Source organism: Pezoporus flaviventris, unplaced genomic scaffold (assembly GCF_033815535.1).
Source record: "Pezoporus flaviventris isolate CSIRO_AGI_PZ_B2104156 unplaced genomic scaffold, CSIRO_AGI_Pfla_v1 ptg000007l, whole genome shotgun sequence".
Lineage (NCBI taxonomy): Eukaryota > Metazoa > Chordata > Aves > Psittaciformes > Psittacidae > Pezoporus > Pezoporus flaviventris.
This window is the reverse complement of record NW_026892555.1, coordinates 33,708,162-33,723,560: the sequence shown is the minus strand read 5'-3', so window position 1 is coordinate 33,723,560 and position 15,399 is coordinate 33,708,162. Positions and strand designations below refer to the sequence as shown.

At 45.5% G+C, this 15,399-nt stretch overlaps 1 protein-coding gene across 1 annotated transcript in view; it reads right to left on the bottom strand.

Moving 5' to 3' along the window:
• Window positions 1-12,531, bottom strand: part of SLCO5A1 (solute carrier organic anion transporter family member 5A1) — a 65,850-nt gene extending 53,319 nt beyond the window's left edge. The window contains exon 1 of the mRNA XM_061448314.1: window positions 11,458-12,531. Coding sequence (XP_061304298.1) covers window positions 11,458-12,373 — 916 coding nt within the window. The 5' untranslated portion in view covers window positions 12,374-12,531. The remainder of the gene's footprint in view (window positions 1-11,457) is intronic.
• Between the last annotated feature and the right edge of the window lie 2,868 nt (window positions 12,532-15,399).

The window sequence follows — 15,399 nt, the reverse complement described above, 5'->3', positions numbered from 1 at the left end:
CTAATGCTATGCAACTAATTCTTCTAATATCTCTGGACAGGCCATGCAAACTGGGATTAATTCAGCACTAAAGTTGAAGAGTTGCTTAGTACAGCAGTTGTTCTTTGGAGAAATCCTAATGCTCGGACCACAAAATAACTGTTCTGAGCATCTTATTAAACTAGACAAAGGAAATTCACTACATTCCTTACACACTGCACCGTTTTTTTTCCTGTCAGGCACAATTCAAACAAAAAGCAGCTGGTAAATAGTGTAGAATGCCTATCTGCTAATACAAACCTCAGGGCTATCAAACTCTTCTACCATGTCCATTCAGCACTCCTCTCACTGTCTGGATCAGTTACATCTTCTTCTCCTACAGGAAAGTGGTAAATCTTGACCCAACAGTTAGTATAAGATTTCAGTATGCCAGCTTGGGCAAACAATGAGATGTTATTTCTCACATACCCTGAAACTGTGACATGAAATAAATCCCTTCTTCAGTCTCTGCAAGACTCAAAATAGGTATAATTACACAGTACAACTCTGAGAATTAAAACATGGGGTTTTCTTGAAAGTACTGCACTGCATCAGGCCCATGGGAAGCTCTTTTTTGTAGGATTTAATTTTGGAGTGTGGGGATGCAGGGGAGGATGAAGAGGGGAATAAAGTTGAAGAAAAGTTAATTATAGACCTTTCTGATCATAAACAGCTTGCTTTTACATTTCCAAATACTTAAAATATGACTACATACCCAAAGGAGTAATGGCTGCTTTAACAATATCAGTGTAAGAACTCTCAAAATTAGTTCACATATTCCTCTATTTTTCTCTAGTAAATTGAACCTCTTACCTTTATGGTAGGCTGAGAAGGCATATAGGGACCCAAGGCTTCTGACTCACCACGTTTAAAAGTGTTCTTCAACACTTTTCCCATTAGCTGGTCTGGCAAATCCTAACCAATCAGGTTTACTTCATTTCTTACAGTAGGCTGATATTATTTTAATCATCACAAATGCATGGATGTGGTAGTCTTACCCACTCTTTTTATTTTGCTTTCAAGGTAAAATGCCTCCTTACTTGCTATCAGTGTCCTACTTGCTTCTGAGTACCCAAAGTCAGTGAAACTATCTGTAAACTCAGTAAGCATAACAAGTGTCCACATCTAAGCAAAAATCAATTGCTAACAAATCTCAAGTAAGGCAAGGAGCAAAAGCTAATGAGGAAATGTTTTCCACTTCTTCATAAGCCCAGTTGCAGAGGTAGCCTTAAATGTAGAAGGTACTCTCAGAAATTATCACCTTCTTTCTCCCGGAGCATCTGGAGAAGCCATGGGAGTAAACATGCAGATACTATTGCCTACTTTGCTTCTGCAGCCAAAGGAATTCACCAGCCAGCTATACCTTTGCCGTTATAATCACTGTCCCATTAAAATATTCAGTCACTCAGGTCAATCAATATACAGAGTTTCCACATATCAAAAAAGTGCAATTCCTACTTAGGAATTATAATTTAAATTACTACTCTTAAGCATGAATTCAGTCCTCAGCTATGTTTTTGAAAAATTATTTACAGCATGGCATCACATTACAGTGGTACAGTGCTGAGTTCTGAGCCTTTTTATTTTCCTTGCGTAACAGGACTTATATTCCTCCAATAACACAATGCAGGGTTAGTAACAAACTCACATCTCCTTTTTTCAAACAATCCAAAAATGCCAATTCCTTCCCTCAGTCATGCTATTAGCAGAAGAAACATAGTTTTCTGAAATTCCTATTATAGGGCAATTATGTAACTTACCAAATAAATGCCTGAATTTGTGTGCCTCAGCACTATAATACTGCAGACTCAAAAGCTCATGTGTTATCTAAATTCCCCCATGACTGTAAAATTTCCTTAGGGATACCCTCTATTTCTGTCACTAGACAGCTGTATTAAATCAAGTTAATATAAATTGCTCATCCTGTTTACAGACATTACAGAATCTAATACTATGTATTGGTCTTCCACAAATTTTTTACTTAATTTAAATGGGAGGGTTATTACTGAAGCTATTTGCACTCCAGAAGGTTACACTCTCTATTAATCATAGAATCATAGAATAATTAGCGTTGTAAAGAACCTTAAGATCATCAAGTTCCAACCCCCCTGCCATGAGCAGGGACACCTTACGCTAAATCATATCACCCAAGGCCTCGTCCAACCTGGTCTTGAACACTGCCAGGGATTCACAACCTCCCTGGGCAAAAGATTAAGCCTCTTTTTCATTCACCGGGATGAAGCTACAAACAGAAAATGTAAATTCATACCAAAAATCACAAAGTGGCAAATTCTTCTGTTATTGTTTTTAAACTACAGCTACTGAAATGGCAGGGATTGATGAACAGTGCGGAGAGGTATATTGGGCAATAGCAGGAAATGCTGGGCAGGTGAGAAAAAGAAACATAGGCAGAAGGCAACGCTTCTCTGTTCTCCCCAAAACTCCCCAGCCTTGCCAGGGCCCTTCCTGGACTTCACAGACACTACAGCAGCTTCAGTCCTTCCCAAGGATTACACCTGGAAGTGGCCCCAGCAGATGCCCATGGCCCTGAGCGCCTTCTGGCTCTGCCCACCACCACCCTGAACTGCACTACAGAGGCACTGCTGGTCCTATACCACTGGCACTATGCCTCCCCTCATCCTTCACCTTTCCTTGGTTTTGTTCAGCTGAAAAATCCCACCTAACCAGCATCTTCAGGGTATTCTGTTTATGAATTTCATGTGGTTTTGACCTCTGAGTCTATGAGCTGATTCCTTGGGGATGTTTAATGGAAAAGGTAGTGTTTTCAGTTGTCTTACACATAGCAAAGTCTACTGAGCCAACAGCTCACCTGCATACACCAATATCTCTTTAAGTACATGGAAAGCTTAACACATAGCAACATCTGATATTATCTTAAACAGTATTTCCTTTAGACATTCTTAGACACAAATGAGGCTTGTTTGACACATTCTGTTTGAGTAATTATAGGTTAACAACCACCACAGTGTACTCACAACTATTTCCCTGTCTACTTTGGTTTATCTATAAAAACACATCACTTAAAATGACTTCTGGGAAGGTCAGGTATTCAGACTTTCATCTAATGAGGGATGGAAAAAAAAAAAGAGAAGTGGGAACTAAGGTGTGACTGAGAGCACTTGACTTCAGCAGTGCCTATATGACACCTGAAGTCAACTTCTGTGAACACATCTGTGACAAACACCAGTGTAAGCTACAGCTTGGGTATTAAACAGCAAACCAGAAGTTATCAGAAGATCCACTTACCTAATATATGGATTATCTGAAATATTCTGACTCTAGAGAATATTTTAATTAATCCAGAAGGAAAGTATACAATCACAGGAGAATCCACCCAGCATCTACTTTTTAACACTTAGAAGAAGCTGATTCAAAACAGACATAAATATGGAAAGTAGCTGCTAATTTACAAAAGTTCACTGAATTCAAAGAACTGAAGAGCTGGCAGCTGATTTCAGTGGAGCACTAGATTTTAAGAAAATCAATGTTGAGACTTTCTTGAGGCTTTCAGTGATACAAGACACAGGGGGTAACCATCAGATTCAGGTCCTACTGTGCATGGTGCAATGTAAAGAAAGTTTCAACATCAATATATGAAAGAAAAAGGAAGTACCCAAAAAATACCCCAGCAAACTAACAAAAAGAAAGCAAGCTGCTGAAAAAGAACCTGTGTTGGAATAGAAATAGCACAGTAGCATATCATTAGTGGACATGCAGTACTGCTTTGCAAATACTTCACGTGATACAGTTTCTTTATTTTCTTTGAATAATTTCCATATCTACTTGTTCAAATCACAAGTAAAAATAAACATGTTTCCTACCGCATCTCCTCCAAACTCACCATAAAATGCAATTCATACCAGAGTATGATGTTTTTCACTGGTGTAATCTGTGTTTGTTGCCAAGTAAGCTGTTTACCTACATGAGAATTAGTACTTTCAGATTAGACTATTGGGTGTAACAGCAGCATACAATAGCACTCGAGTTCCTGGGTTCACACTTCCCAATTCCTCAGGTAAGAACAAATTCCCTGTGGCAGAAGAGAAGGGAAGAGGACAGGCTGGGGTTTCCTAGCTCTCCCGTTAATGCCATGCAGTGTGAATGAATTTCTGGCCTTGTGACAGTGCAACAGATGCCCAAACTCCTAACTCTTCAGCAGCAAAGTGGGACACAGCCTATACTTCTCCATGCTGCCAGATGCTGACATATTCTTTCCCATCACAGGAAATGTCCTATTATATTCTCGGCACTTGGAAGGAGTTGGGGTATGGATCTGACTGACACAAGTGAAATTAGCTTGCATGCACACTGCAGAGCTGTCTGTTGTCAACTTTGCTAGCTCCAGTCCATGTGCCCAGATAGTCCGAGCAAGCTGCACTAAAAGCACCACTGCACTTGAATAAAAGCATGGGCACCAGGACCCAGACGTTTGCTCTATGTGCATAGCCCTCCCTCCTAGAGGCTCCCTGGGGAAAACGTTTCCCTCTTCTGACTGTGTCGTTTCAGTGCCTTCAGATTACAGCTCTAATGACTCTCAGCATCCCCTGTAGCTGCTGTGGGACGCTGCAGAGGCACCCTTGGACTTGGAGATGAAATTGACAGCTCTGGCAAGGATTCACAGGAAGGCAGGCAATGGCTTGCCCTGCCCTCAGAGTCCATCTGGCACCACCACATCCATCAGCGGTGCCAGATAGCGCTAACACTTACTTTGACCCCCATAGGCAACAACTGCCAGGGGGGACCAGTACAAGTTTGTGCCACTTTTGCACAGTAACTTCTCAACTCTTTTTAAAAGAAATAGGAAAGATATGTAAAAACAACAAAAAATGAAATCTGAGTTCATGCTTCCCAAGTAACAAGGGGTTTTGAAAGTGCTATCAGGGTAAAAAAGACCTAAAATAGGATTAAAAAAACAGCGTGAGACTCGAATCTAATATGGTTATTTACTTCCCTTTTAAAATCCATGGATGAAATCCATTTACCTATTTTTAAAACTGGAATTTTTAGCTGTTGGCCTTCAGGATGAAACAGCAGGTCAAGCCTCAGTTATATAATGTCCTGCGTTCCCTGCACAGCCAAGACAGAAGCTTATATATCTTTGAATGACGGTAGATAAAGAGAAATCCGGTGTCCTCTCTTTTGACTGCATAAGCACTTTTCACTGCAATTAAGCCCTCCCAGGTGAGGCAGTCACTGAATGAAAGTTAAGTGAAAATACATGAAACACAAAGCATCTCTAATCCTCTTGCAAGAAGAGTAGTTAGAGTGACCCTTTACAAAATAGTTGGTGTATCCAGCAGACAGCTAAAGTTTCCAGCCCTAGGGTAATCAGACACTAGATCCCAAGCCTTCAGTTCCTGGGAGAAGGTATAAACAAGCTGTTACTAAACGGCCACTCTCACATCTAAGTTTCCAAGCTTCTCTGGGGACCACGGCAGGTTCAGATGCTTGTCTGCCCAAACCAGCCCTGCTGCAGAGCTCACTAAAGAAGAAAGGAGCTGCTTCCCAAGAAAACAACACTACCAAGTTCAAGGTATTGTCAGCCTCAGAAATTATATGTGAAGCATTTAGACAAGTGCTAAGCAAAGAAAACAACTGAGCCTTGGGACTTCAGTGACTTTCAGACCCCTGGATTCAACTCAGTTTTTCTTCTTCAACATAAAAGAAAGGGACTAACAGGAAAGTATGTGCGTAAGTCTCTTCTTGCTCCTGTGAAGGGCAAAGCACATTTTGCTATTCATTTCAAGAGATGTTTTGTCAATACAGCTGCTTGTGAATAATGACATAGCTCATGGCAAGGTCACAATGCAAGAGATGCAGAAAGCATCCTTAAAGGACATGACACTGGCAGGGCAAGGGAAGGTATATCAGTCATGACACTAAATCCCTCAGGCAGAAAACCAGAGGAAAGGCTGCCCCAACCTTTCACTGAACTCACTGTATGCACACACTACTTACACAGACATAGAAAACCACCAATCTAGGATTATACTATGAAAAAGAAAATAAGTGTGAGTCCACCTATTGAGCAGGTGACTAAAGTGGAGTAGAATTTACCCTTTCTATTTCCGCAGCTATAGGAAAGGGCAACAGAATTGCATAGTGCTACTTTAATTATTAGGAACCATGTCTGGCGCCTGATCAGTGTTTTAACAAAAAGATGCCATAGAAATGCCAGAGAATCACAATATTGAACCCTCTAAATCATCTTGTGTGAGAAAACAGTACAACCTGTGTGCACAAACAGACCTGCAGTCACTTTACTTGCATGTCATGATGCTCTCTACACCCAGGCGAGCACAGTGCACTCAGCCTGCAACTACCTCTGCCCAGCAGTGTGCAAACAAAGAAAGCATGTGCTTGTACAAAAAAGACTGTTGATAGGCCAAGTCTTAGTGTTAGCATACAGATGATACACCAAGATGTGGCTTTCAACCAAATAAACTCAGATCCTGTATTTGAGGGATAAGCTCAGCACACTGTTCTTTTACAAGGGAAACACAGCAAACGAAAAAACATGCCCTTTTGCTTCAATTTCTGTTTCATAAAATCCTGCCTCCTCACAGGCATGCTGTAAAAATAAATATACTGTGTCTGTATGGTTTACCAATTACAGAGATCAATGCTGAGAAAACCCTGTAGGAAACTAGCCTTTTCGGGTGTCGGGTAGCAGGAAGCATACTCAGTGAAAACCACAAGTGGTCATAGGCTAAATAATGAGAATAAAATGAAATGCTGATCTGCCATTTCACTGCTTCCAGGCAGTCCCTTCTGCTCAGTCAGAAAGTTGATCCTGCCTTGGAAATCCTCAGTGATCTTGCAGCGTCCATACAGAGGACTGAAATGCCCTCACCAGGTTCCAGCTCCTGTCCTCCAGTGGCATCTGTAACCCCAGAAGTGCCAGACCAAAACGAATCAAAGTGAAACAAATATCCATTGCTTCCTGCGCAAATATGCAGACAATGGCATGTTATGGCCCAGCTCTGTAACAGCTGGACTCTGCCCTGAGACCCAGCAGGCAGAGATCATGGGTTTCTGAAGGAGTATGTGAAACTACTCCTGCCTTCTCCTTCCAGGTGGGACATGGATACAGGGGTAGATTTAACTAGAAATACAATAAATACAATCAACATATACACATATATACAGGCTATGGATAAATCTATGAAAGATGTGAGGGGTACACAGAACACCTGGCAGAAAAACACTGGTTAGAAGGTGATTTCCAAGCAGAATACAATCACAGTGAAACAGTTTACCTAATGCTATAAACAGCAAACCACAAATGATCCTCATGAAAACAGAGCCAGAGCCCAAAATATTTTTGGAGCTAGTCTAAATATTTATTCTTTTTCCTGGTCAGGAAAGCATTTTACCTCCCCGGCTCTCAAGCCATTATCTGTAGCAAACCCACTTACACAGGTTTATGCAATTTTTCAGCTCTGATCTCATAAAAGCTTTATCTTTGCATTTTGTAATTACGGTTTGTTCCCAAAACTATGGAGAGTTTGCATGAAATTAAACCAACTTAGACACTTTCTCATATCATATCCTAACCTACAATGTTGTGGAAACTGAAATAAAACATCCTTAGCACAATGATTAATTTATCCACTAGTCATTCTTGGGGTACTGGTGAAAGACACTCCTGGATGCTAAAATATTTGTCTTTCTATGCATAAAATTTCAAAGTAAATACCTCTGTTACAATACCCACTTCCAAAAGAAGCAAAATATCTAAAAATTATTCAGGCACTTTAATGCCACTAATAAAACTTCCCTTTCCAAGTGCCACAGTTAATTTTAAGGAACTGCTTTTAAAAATCATGATACAATCACAAGGAAAACTCACATTCAAGACAAACTACTGGCTCCCTACAAAAAAAAAAAAAAAGAAAACAACAAAAAAAAACCACTGTTTTTGGGAAAAACATGCTGTTTGAAGTGCTAGAATCTGACAAGTAGGAGAAACACCAAGACTTGTGAAGTCCAATTCAAATCCTAATTAAATTGCAATTAATTTAATTTAATTAATCAAAAGGAAAACTTGCACACATCAGACAGCCGACAACAGACATGCTATGGTACAACTGAGCACAGAAGGAAGAGACCTTAGGAGAGGATAAGGACAATTTAGTGATTGCCCAATTTTTATAGAAAGTGTGTAACTTCCATTTTGGATTATCTGTGATTAAGGGAGCTGGTTCTTGTATTTCCTAGACACCTGTTACAATCATCACTTGCTTCCAAGCCTGATGTCATACATTTTCTCAAAGTTAGCATCGAGGCATCAAAGTACCGCCAGGTTTAAGGGGCAGGAGGACCTGGAGATGGCACTGCCTTCACAAGGAAGAAACATGCCACGGAAGAGTGAGCTTGCACATTGCTATGCAGGCAACCCAAATACACATCCCTTCTTGGCACCTCTGTCTTACTAAAAATGACATAACACCTTGTAAGCTGGCCCCGTGCCACCCTGACAGATGGACTTAAGTGTAGCTAGCCAAGAGACTATGTATAAGCATCGAATATGTTTTTTGAGAGCAGGACTTCCAGCCAGGAATGTTAAAACAGCTGTCCACATGGAGCTTGCATGCCTACACTTAAGAGGATATGCTATTGCCACTTGAGCCCTGAGCTGGATTAACTTGGAAAATAAATAAGATAGCTTCCACAGCCACATAAGGTGAGTTTTTGTAGAATCAGGATTAGTAATACTCAGGGTGGCTTTACTGACCTACCCTTAGTGGACACACTCGCAAAACTGAAGAGCTCTCCAGTTCTGCAGCTCAATGGAACTTTCATCATGTGCACGCTTGTAAACAAATGTCTCTCATCTGAACGCATGTTTATATATGCTACTTTTCTTTGACATAAGAAAGCCATAGAAAGCAATGCCAGCATGATCACAAACATGTTAGTGACCTTCCACTTTGTGTTAGAGGTTACTTTTTTTAAATGCAGTGTCCTCACTCAGACATGCATCAGTGTGACTGGGATCTGTTTCAACAGGCTTTCTTCTCTTTTCAAAACTTCAGGTCCCATGGCCCACTCCAAGACTTCTTGCTAGCTCACACCCACACGCATGCATACATTGTATATTTTGACATCATGTGCATAGCTTGCCCCGGTAATAAAATCATACCATGGTAGCTGGCCTGCAGAGCCATGCCCTAGCCTCCTCTATCCTATCCTTGTACCCAGCTGGGCTGCCAGCCGTCCACGAATCCCTCTCCTTGAGAACAGGAAACATTCCAAACCACTGAGAAGCTCCAAAAAAACATGTTTGCTCACATCAACATGGCAAACAATGCTCTTCTTTTTTTTTTTTTCCCCCTACGGAACTCAGACTTTACTCCTGCCCCTGAGTCATTTGCCTAAGTCTATAGTGAGGCAAATATTCAAATCTGAACAAGTTAAAAGTTTACTTAGAATTTCACACTATTTAAAAAAGATTTCCAGTGGGAAGCAACATCACTTCTAGCCCTGAGTAGCTTAAAGACTGAACGGATGTAATGGTACATTTTACTCAATGTTTAAACATGCTTTGTGTTTATTTTAATTCCTCTCCCTGTGGTTACAATCAGACATCAATTTTGCATGTATACTGTAGCCAGGTACCTCATCTTTACTCTTCTGAATCACAACATACAAACACAAGGGGACCCTCAGTATGGATCAAAGCTGCCTTCAGTGCCGGCAGGTAAAGGGTCACATAGCCTTCCAACAGCAGCTTTGTTAACTTTAAGGCTGATCTTTGATGCAATTAAAAGTTACCTGAGTCACTTTATTACGATTTCCTGTTTTAGAAGCCCTTCAGTAGCCAGCACAGTGAGGATTTCCAGACACTGACCCTGCTGCTCCCTTTGGTAAAGACTTCCTCCTCCTCTCCACAGTTCATCACTTTTAACCTTCATTTCTCACCTACAGCTTTTCCATTTCCTTTTCTCCCATGTGCTTGAGGATGGTATGAAATCATCTATTTGTAAAAGTTTCAGCCTCATCTGTTGCTCCAAACTACAATTACTAACTTCACCAATGAGACGCTCTGTTTTTTCATACTGCCAATAACGTTGATTCTAGGTTAATCTATGTTTCCATGCCACTTAACCTTTCTCAGAGGGAAGAGAGGAAAAACACTTTGACAAGTATTTCACTAGGCAGATTAGCAATACTGTGAAAACAACAGAAAAAAAACAGATTAATACCTCTCCCTCCTTCTGAAAACCCAAAGTGCCTCAGGCTCTCTCAAGACACGGCACATAGACCATGCATGGCTTTAAAACAGTTCAGGGAACAGATAAATTGCTGAACAACAGGTCAAAAGGAATAAAAATACTCATCTGGATCACCGCTTTCACTTAATAAAGTAATTACACACACACACTCCTAAGTGTATTCCTTTCATGCATGTCTGTTTTACATGGAATGATTATCTTCACTGTTATCATGAAATCAAAGTAAGCTGAACTGCAGATGGTAATGCTGAGCATCCAAAAGCCCTTGGCAGCTCTCAGCCCCATAAGTGCCTCTCCTTAATTGAAAAGAATTTGAAGGAGTATGTGAGGTTAATTTCTTACAGAATCCTGCAGGATACTAATGCAAAGTTATAGAACAGTCAATCTTCTTACGTATTGTACAAGCTATCAAAAATGTATGGTGTTCATTACCATGTTGAAACTCCAAAAAAGTTTAGTACCCAGTTCTCTGAGAAACTACTTTCTCCTGTGATAAAAGCACAACTATCAGTAAGACCTGTCTGTACCTGTCGAAAGCCAGGTGCCAGACTGGACTGTCATTTTGTTGTGTCCCTTGAGGTCTCGAGCTCTTAAAGGTTTTACCTGCTGTTTTATCAATGCTTATTAATTCTTTTTGAGTTGCCAGATTACTTATCAATGCCAGCCGAAATTCACTGCTAGCTAAAGATAAACAAATGCTAGGAAAGTAAAACAAAGCATGCCAAAATCTCTCAAAGTGCTCATAAAACATTAACATCATAGAGACTTCAGGCTTGAGGCACCCTGACCAAAATTTAGGAATATACAGTTTTTGCATTAGCAAAAAGAAACTTGAAGGGGCATGGCAAACTTTAACATTGCTTTCTGAACACGTCACCTGCTAATGTCAAGTGCTGAAAAGTGCCAGGGAAGCCAACCTTCTCTGGCGTCCTGGTCCCCATGCAGGAGCGTGAGAGCCCAGCAGCCTCTACACCCACCACCTTAGCTCCACTTGTCACTGTGGTTCACCACTCCACAAAACATTTTAAAAACAGGAAAGCATGGCAATTTTACTTCAACAGTTCACTTTGGAAGGAAAGCTTAGCAAGGATGTTGTTCAGAAAGCACAGGGCAGCAGTACCTGCAACTGGTCCCTCAGAGAGATCTGCCTTCAAAGCACCCTGGTTCTTAGATGCCTTACCTAGGTAAAGCGAGGCGTTTTCTTTCTTGACATTGTCATCTAAGTAGGTTGGTCCCAAGGTATAGATGGGTGTGGAGCCCATGCCAATGAGGATTTGGGCACAAATGAATAAAGCTACATAGAGAGAGTGGTCATTTCCACCGGAGTCCTTGACACAGGCTGGCGACTCCCACTGCTCTTTGGCGGTGCCATTGCCAGTCACACACAAGCCCTCGTTACTGACAGAGGAGTTCAATTCCTGAATCTGGTATGGTGGAGAGATGAAATGAGGTAAGGAGAAGAGTGCAGCCCCAAGGGCGATGAAAAACCCCCCTACAGCCAGCCAGAGCGGCCTCCGTCCACGCCCCCCAAAGTAGCTGATGAAGACCACCACCACCAGGCTCCCAATGTCAAAGCAGCTGACCAGCAGCCCTGACTCCGAGCTCTTGAGGCTGTATCTCCGCTCGATGGTGGTGATGACGCTGCTCAGGTAGCCGGAGACCATGAGGGACTGGATGAAGGTCAGGAAGCACATGCACACCAGGAAGAAGCGCGAGTCCGCCAGCACAGCCCGCAGGCACGCTCTGCCCGGGGGGCCCGCCAGCAGCACCGGTGGCGGCGGCAGCGGGGGCCCCGGGGACACCCCGCGCCCGGGCACCGCCGGCCGGCCCCGCTCTGTCCTCCAGGAGAAGCTCCCGCTGGCGCTCCCGGCCCGTTCGTCCTCGGGAGCCGGTCCCGCGGCGGGGCTCGGCGGAGTCTCGCCGCCGCCCCCCCCGGCCGCCAGGGGGGAGCCGAGCGCGGCCCCGCGGCCCAGCGGCGCCGCCCCGCCGGACGCGGGCAGGCTGCGGCCCCGCGGCGCCTCCGCCCGGCCCCCCGCCGCTACCGCCGTCCGCTCCGCCCCGGGGCGCCTCTGAGCCGGGGTCCCTGCAGAGGCCATGCTGGGTCCGGCCGTGGCCTCAGAGGAGCCTGGCAGGCTCCATCGCCGCCGTGCGTCGAGCGCGCTGAGGGGCCCGGCAGGAGCGCAACATAGCGGGGAGGGGAGGAGGGAGGGAAAGGGGTGGCCCTAGCCGCACGTGTCAGCCAAAGTCCTTTGTGGCTCCATCCTCCCTCAGTCTCGCTCCGCTGCCGTCGGCTCCTGCCCCCCGCCGCAGCATGCCCGCGGCACCGCGCTCAGCAGCTGCCCGCCGGGGCCTCGCGAGCAGCCCACCCGCCGCGGGGAAGTGCCGCCCGCTGCCGCTCCGCCGACCGCATCCTCCTCTCTCCGCGCCGCCAACACCGGTGTCAAGAGCTCCGATCTGCGGGGGGTGCTGCCGATCTGCGGGGCGGAGAGCAAGCACGGGAGGTCAGCGGCGCCGGCCCCACCGCCCCTGGCCCACCGCCCCTTGCCCCACCACCGCAGCCCCGGTCTCTGCCGGCCCGACCCCACGGGCTGAGTTCAGCTCCGGGGAGCTCCCACTGCCCATACCGGGAGGAGGGTCGCGGGAGTGCCCCAGGGACCGCGTCCTTGGGGTCAGCACACGGATTTACATAAGAACAGGGGCTGACACACACGTCCTTGGGCCTCGACCAGAGTGCGACCCTTTTATTAGGCGCCGGATGCGACAACCAGAGGTCGCCGTGCCAAGCCTTTTATTTCCAGCCTAAAAATAAACACGCTGAAATAAATACTCCGCTACAACTCGGCGGCCCGGGGAGCAGCAGCGGGCGGAGGAGAGAACAAAGCCGATACCGGGCACCGGAGGCAGGCACCCTAGGAGCCAGCACCCCGGGGCCGACCTCGCCGCCCAAGCTTTCCTGGGTGCCCCCCGAGCCCGCGGACACGCGGGACCGCCGGGCGACCAGTGATGCGCAGCCCTACCTACCCGGCAGCGAAACACGCGTTTTGTCTCCTTTGTCCGCTTTTGTCTCCCCGCCGCCTTCTGCTCGGTGCGGCCGCATGGAAGGGCGGGCTGGGGACGTAGCGGCAGACCGGGCAGCCGGACCCCAGAGGCTGCTCTCCCCCGACCCCCGGTGTAGGCAGAGGGAGGGAGCCGGCGGGGAGCACCGGGCTCCTTCCTCCCGGCTGCGGCGGGGCGGAAAGACGGGGCTACTCACCGTGCCTGCGGAGCTGGAGGCGGCAGAGCCGGGCAACCAGCGGGGCCCCGCGCCCGTCACCCAACGCCCGGTCCCCCTCGGCCGCCTCCGCCTCCCCGGGCGGTTCAGTGGAGCGCAGGCGCGGCAGCTGCCGCCGCCGGGCAGGGCAAAGCTGGGCGATGCCGCTTGGCACTCGCCCCTCTTCCAGTCTCCCCTCGTAGCTGATAAGGAAGAGGCTCCGCGACACTCGCGACCTGCACCGACAGCGCATAGGGGCAGCCCTAGTAACACCCCCCCGAAGAGCCTGTGGAGCACCTGGAGGGTGAGCCCGGGGGCAGGGCTGGCTTTGCCACCGGCTGCCCGGTGTCGGGGCTCTCCCTCCCCTGGGAGCTGCCGAGCGCCGCAGCTTCGCGGCGGTGACTGAGAAAGTCAGCGGAGTGCCTCAAGCGATATAGGCACCGCGGTCAGCCCCAGCCAGCTTTCGGGGTGTCTGCGGTACACACCGCGGTCATGAAGTGTTCGGGAGACGAGACCTCAGTTATAGCGTCTGCTGCAAAGTGAGAAGAAAGGACACAGTGATTATTTTATTTATTTAATGATTTATGAAAATAGAAAGCTGGGCCACCTGATGATCCATTTTATCCAGGGTCCTGTCTCCAATGTAGACTATCTCCGAAAGTGGGAAACATACACAAAACCTATGCTCGTGCAGGAAAAGTTTGCTGTTTATCCTCACAGAGTTTCTTCCTACTTCCCTTCTCAGTTTGCGTTGTGTTATGAATTGCACTGTTTTTTTCACTCAACTCTGATTTTAAAGATCTGGTATTAAATCTAGATATTCGTGCAAATGGTGACATTTGTTGCGGTTTGATGCAGGGTGAGCTGATGAGGTATTCCTCTTTTTGCTCCAAGTTTTGCCATAAGATAATGCCGAGGAATACACCAAAGAAGTACAATATCCTAGACGTTTCTGAGCAGCTAGTGCTTTCTGGCAGGATTGAGGATTTACCCTTGATTTGTTTACCCTCCTTTAAAAAAAGAAAGACTCACCACATTTGTTTACTTATTTATAATCCTGATGGATAAGATAGTTTTGTAGGGTACTATTTTTAATTTTTATCAAGTTTCTGCTTGGTACCTGTTCGTGTTTGCTCAGCACTCAAACAGCTGAACTCAATACAGCCAAAACACTACTTTGTTTTTCTTAGGTTGAATATTAATCATCAGTATGCTGAGGTAACCGAGAAGATCAACAGCATCCTGGCTTGTATCAGTAATACTGTGCCCACCAGGACTAGGAAAGTGAACATCCTGTGGTACTTGGCACTGGTGAGGCTGCACCTTGAATACTGTGTTCAGTTCTGGGCCCCTCACTCCAAGAAAGACATAAAGGTGCATCCAAAGAGGGTCAATGAAGCTGGTGAAGGCTCTAGAGAACAAGCCTTATGAGGAGCATCTGAGGGAGTTTGGGTTGTTTAGCCTGCAGAAAAGGAGACTCAGTGAAGACTTTATTGCAGAATAACACAGCAGTTGCAAACACTAAAGTCTGAAAACAGGTACAATTTCAATTCTTACCACAGTAGCAAACCTATCAAGAGATAAAACTGTGCTTAAGACTAGGTGAAGTTGTTTGTCTCAGGAATTTATTTCAGCTGAGTACAGGTGCCAAAATACGTGGCTTCCCTGCTTACTTTTGGCTCTGAATACTTAAATAACAGGTTAGTTCAGCAAAGAGAGTATTTGTAGTCTGCAGTGGGTATGAGCATCCGGTGCCAAGTGATGAATGGGAAATCATTATTACTGTCTTCAGTTGACAGGTTAATTACAGAAGGTGCAATTATGGTACCCAACTTCACAATAAAATACAAATGTATAAGACTTATTATGCAA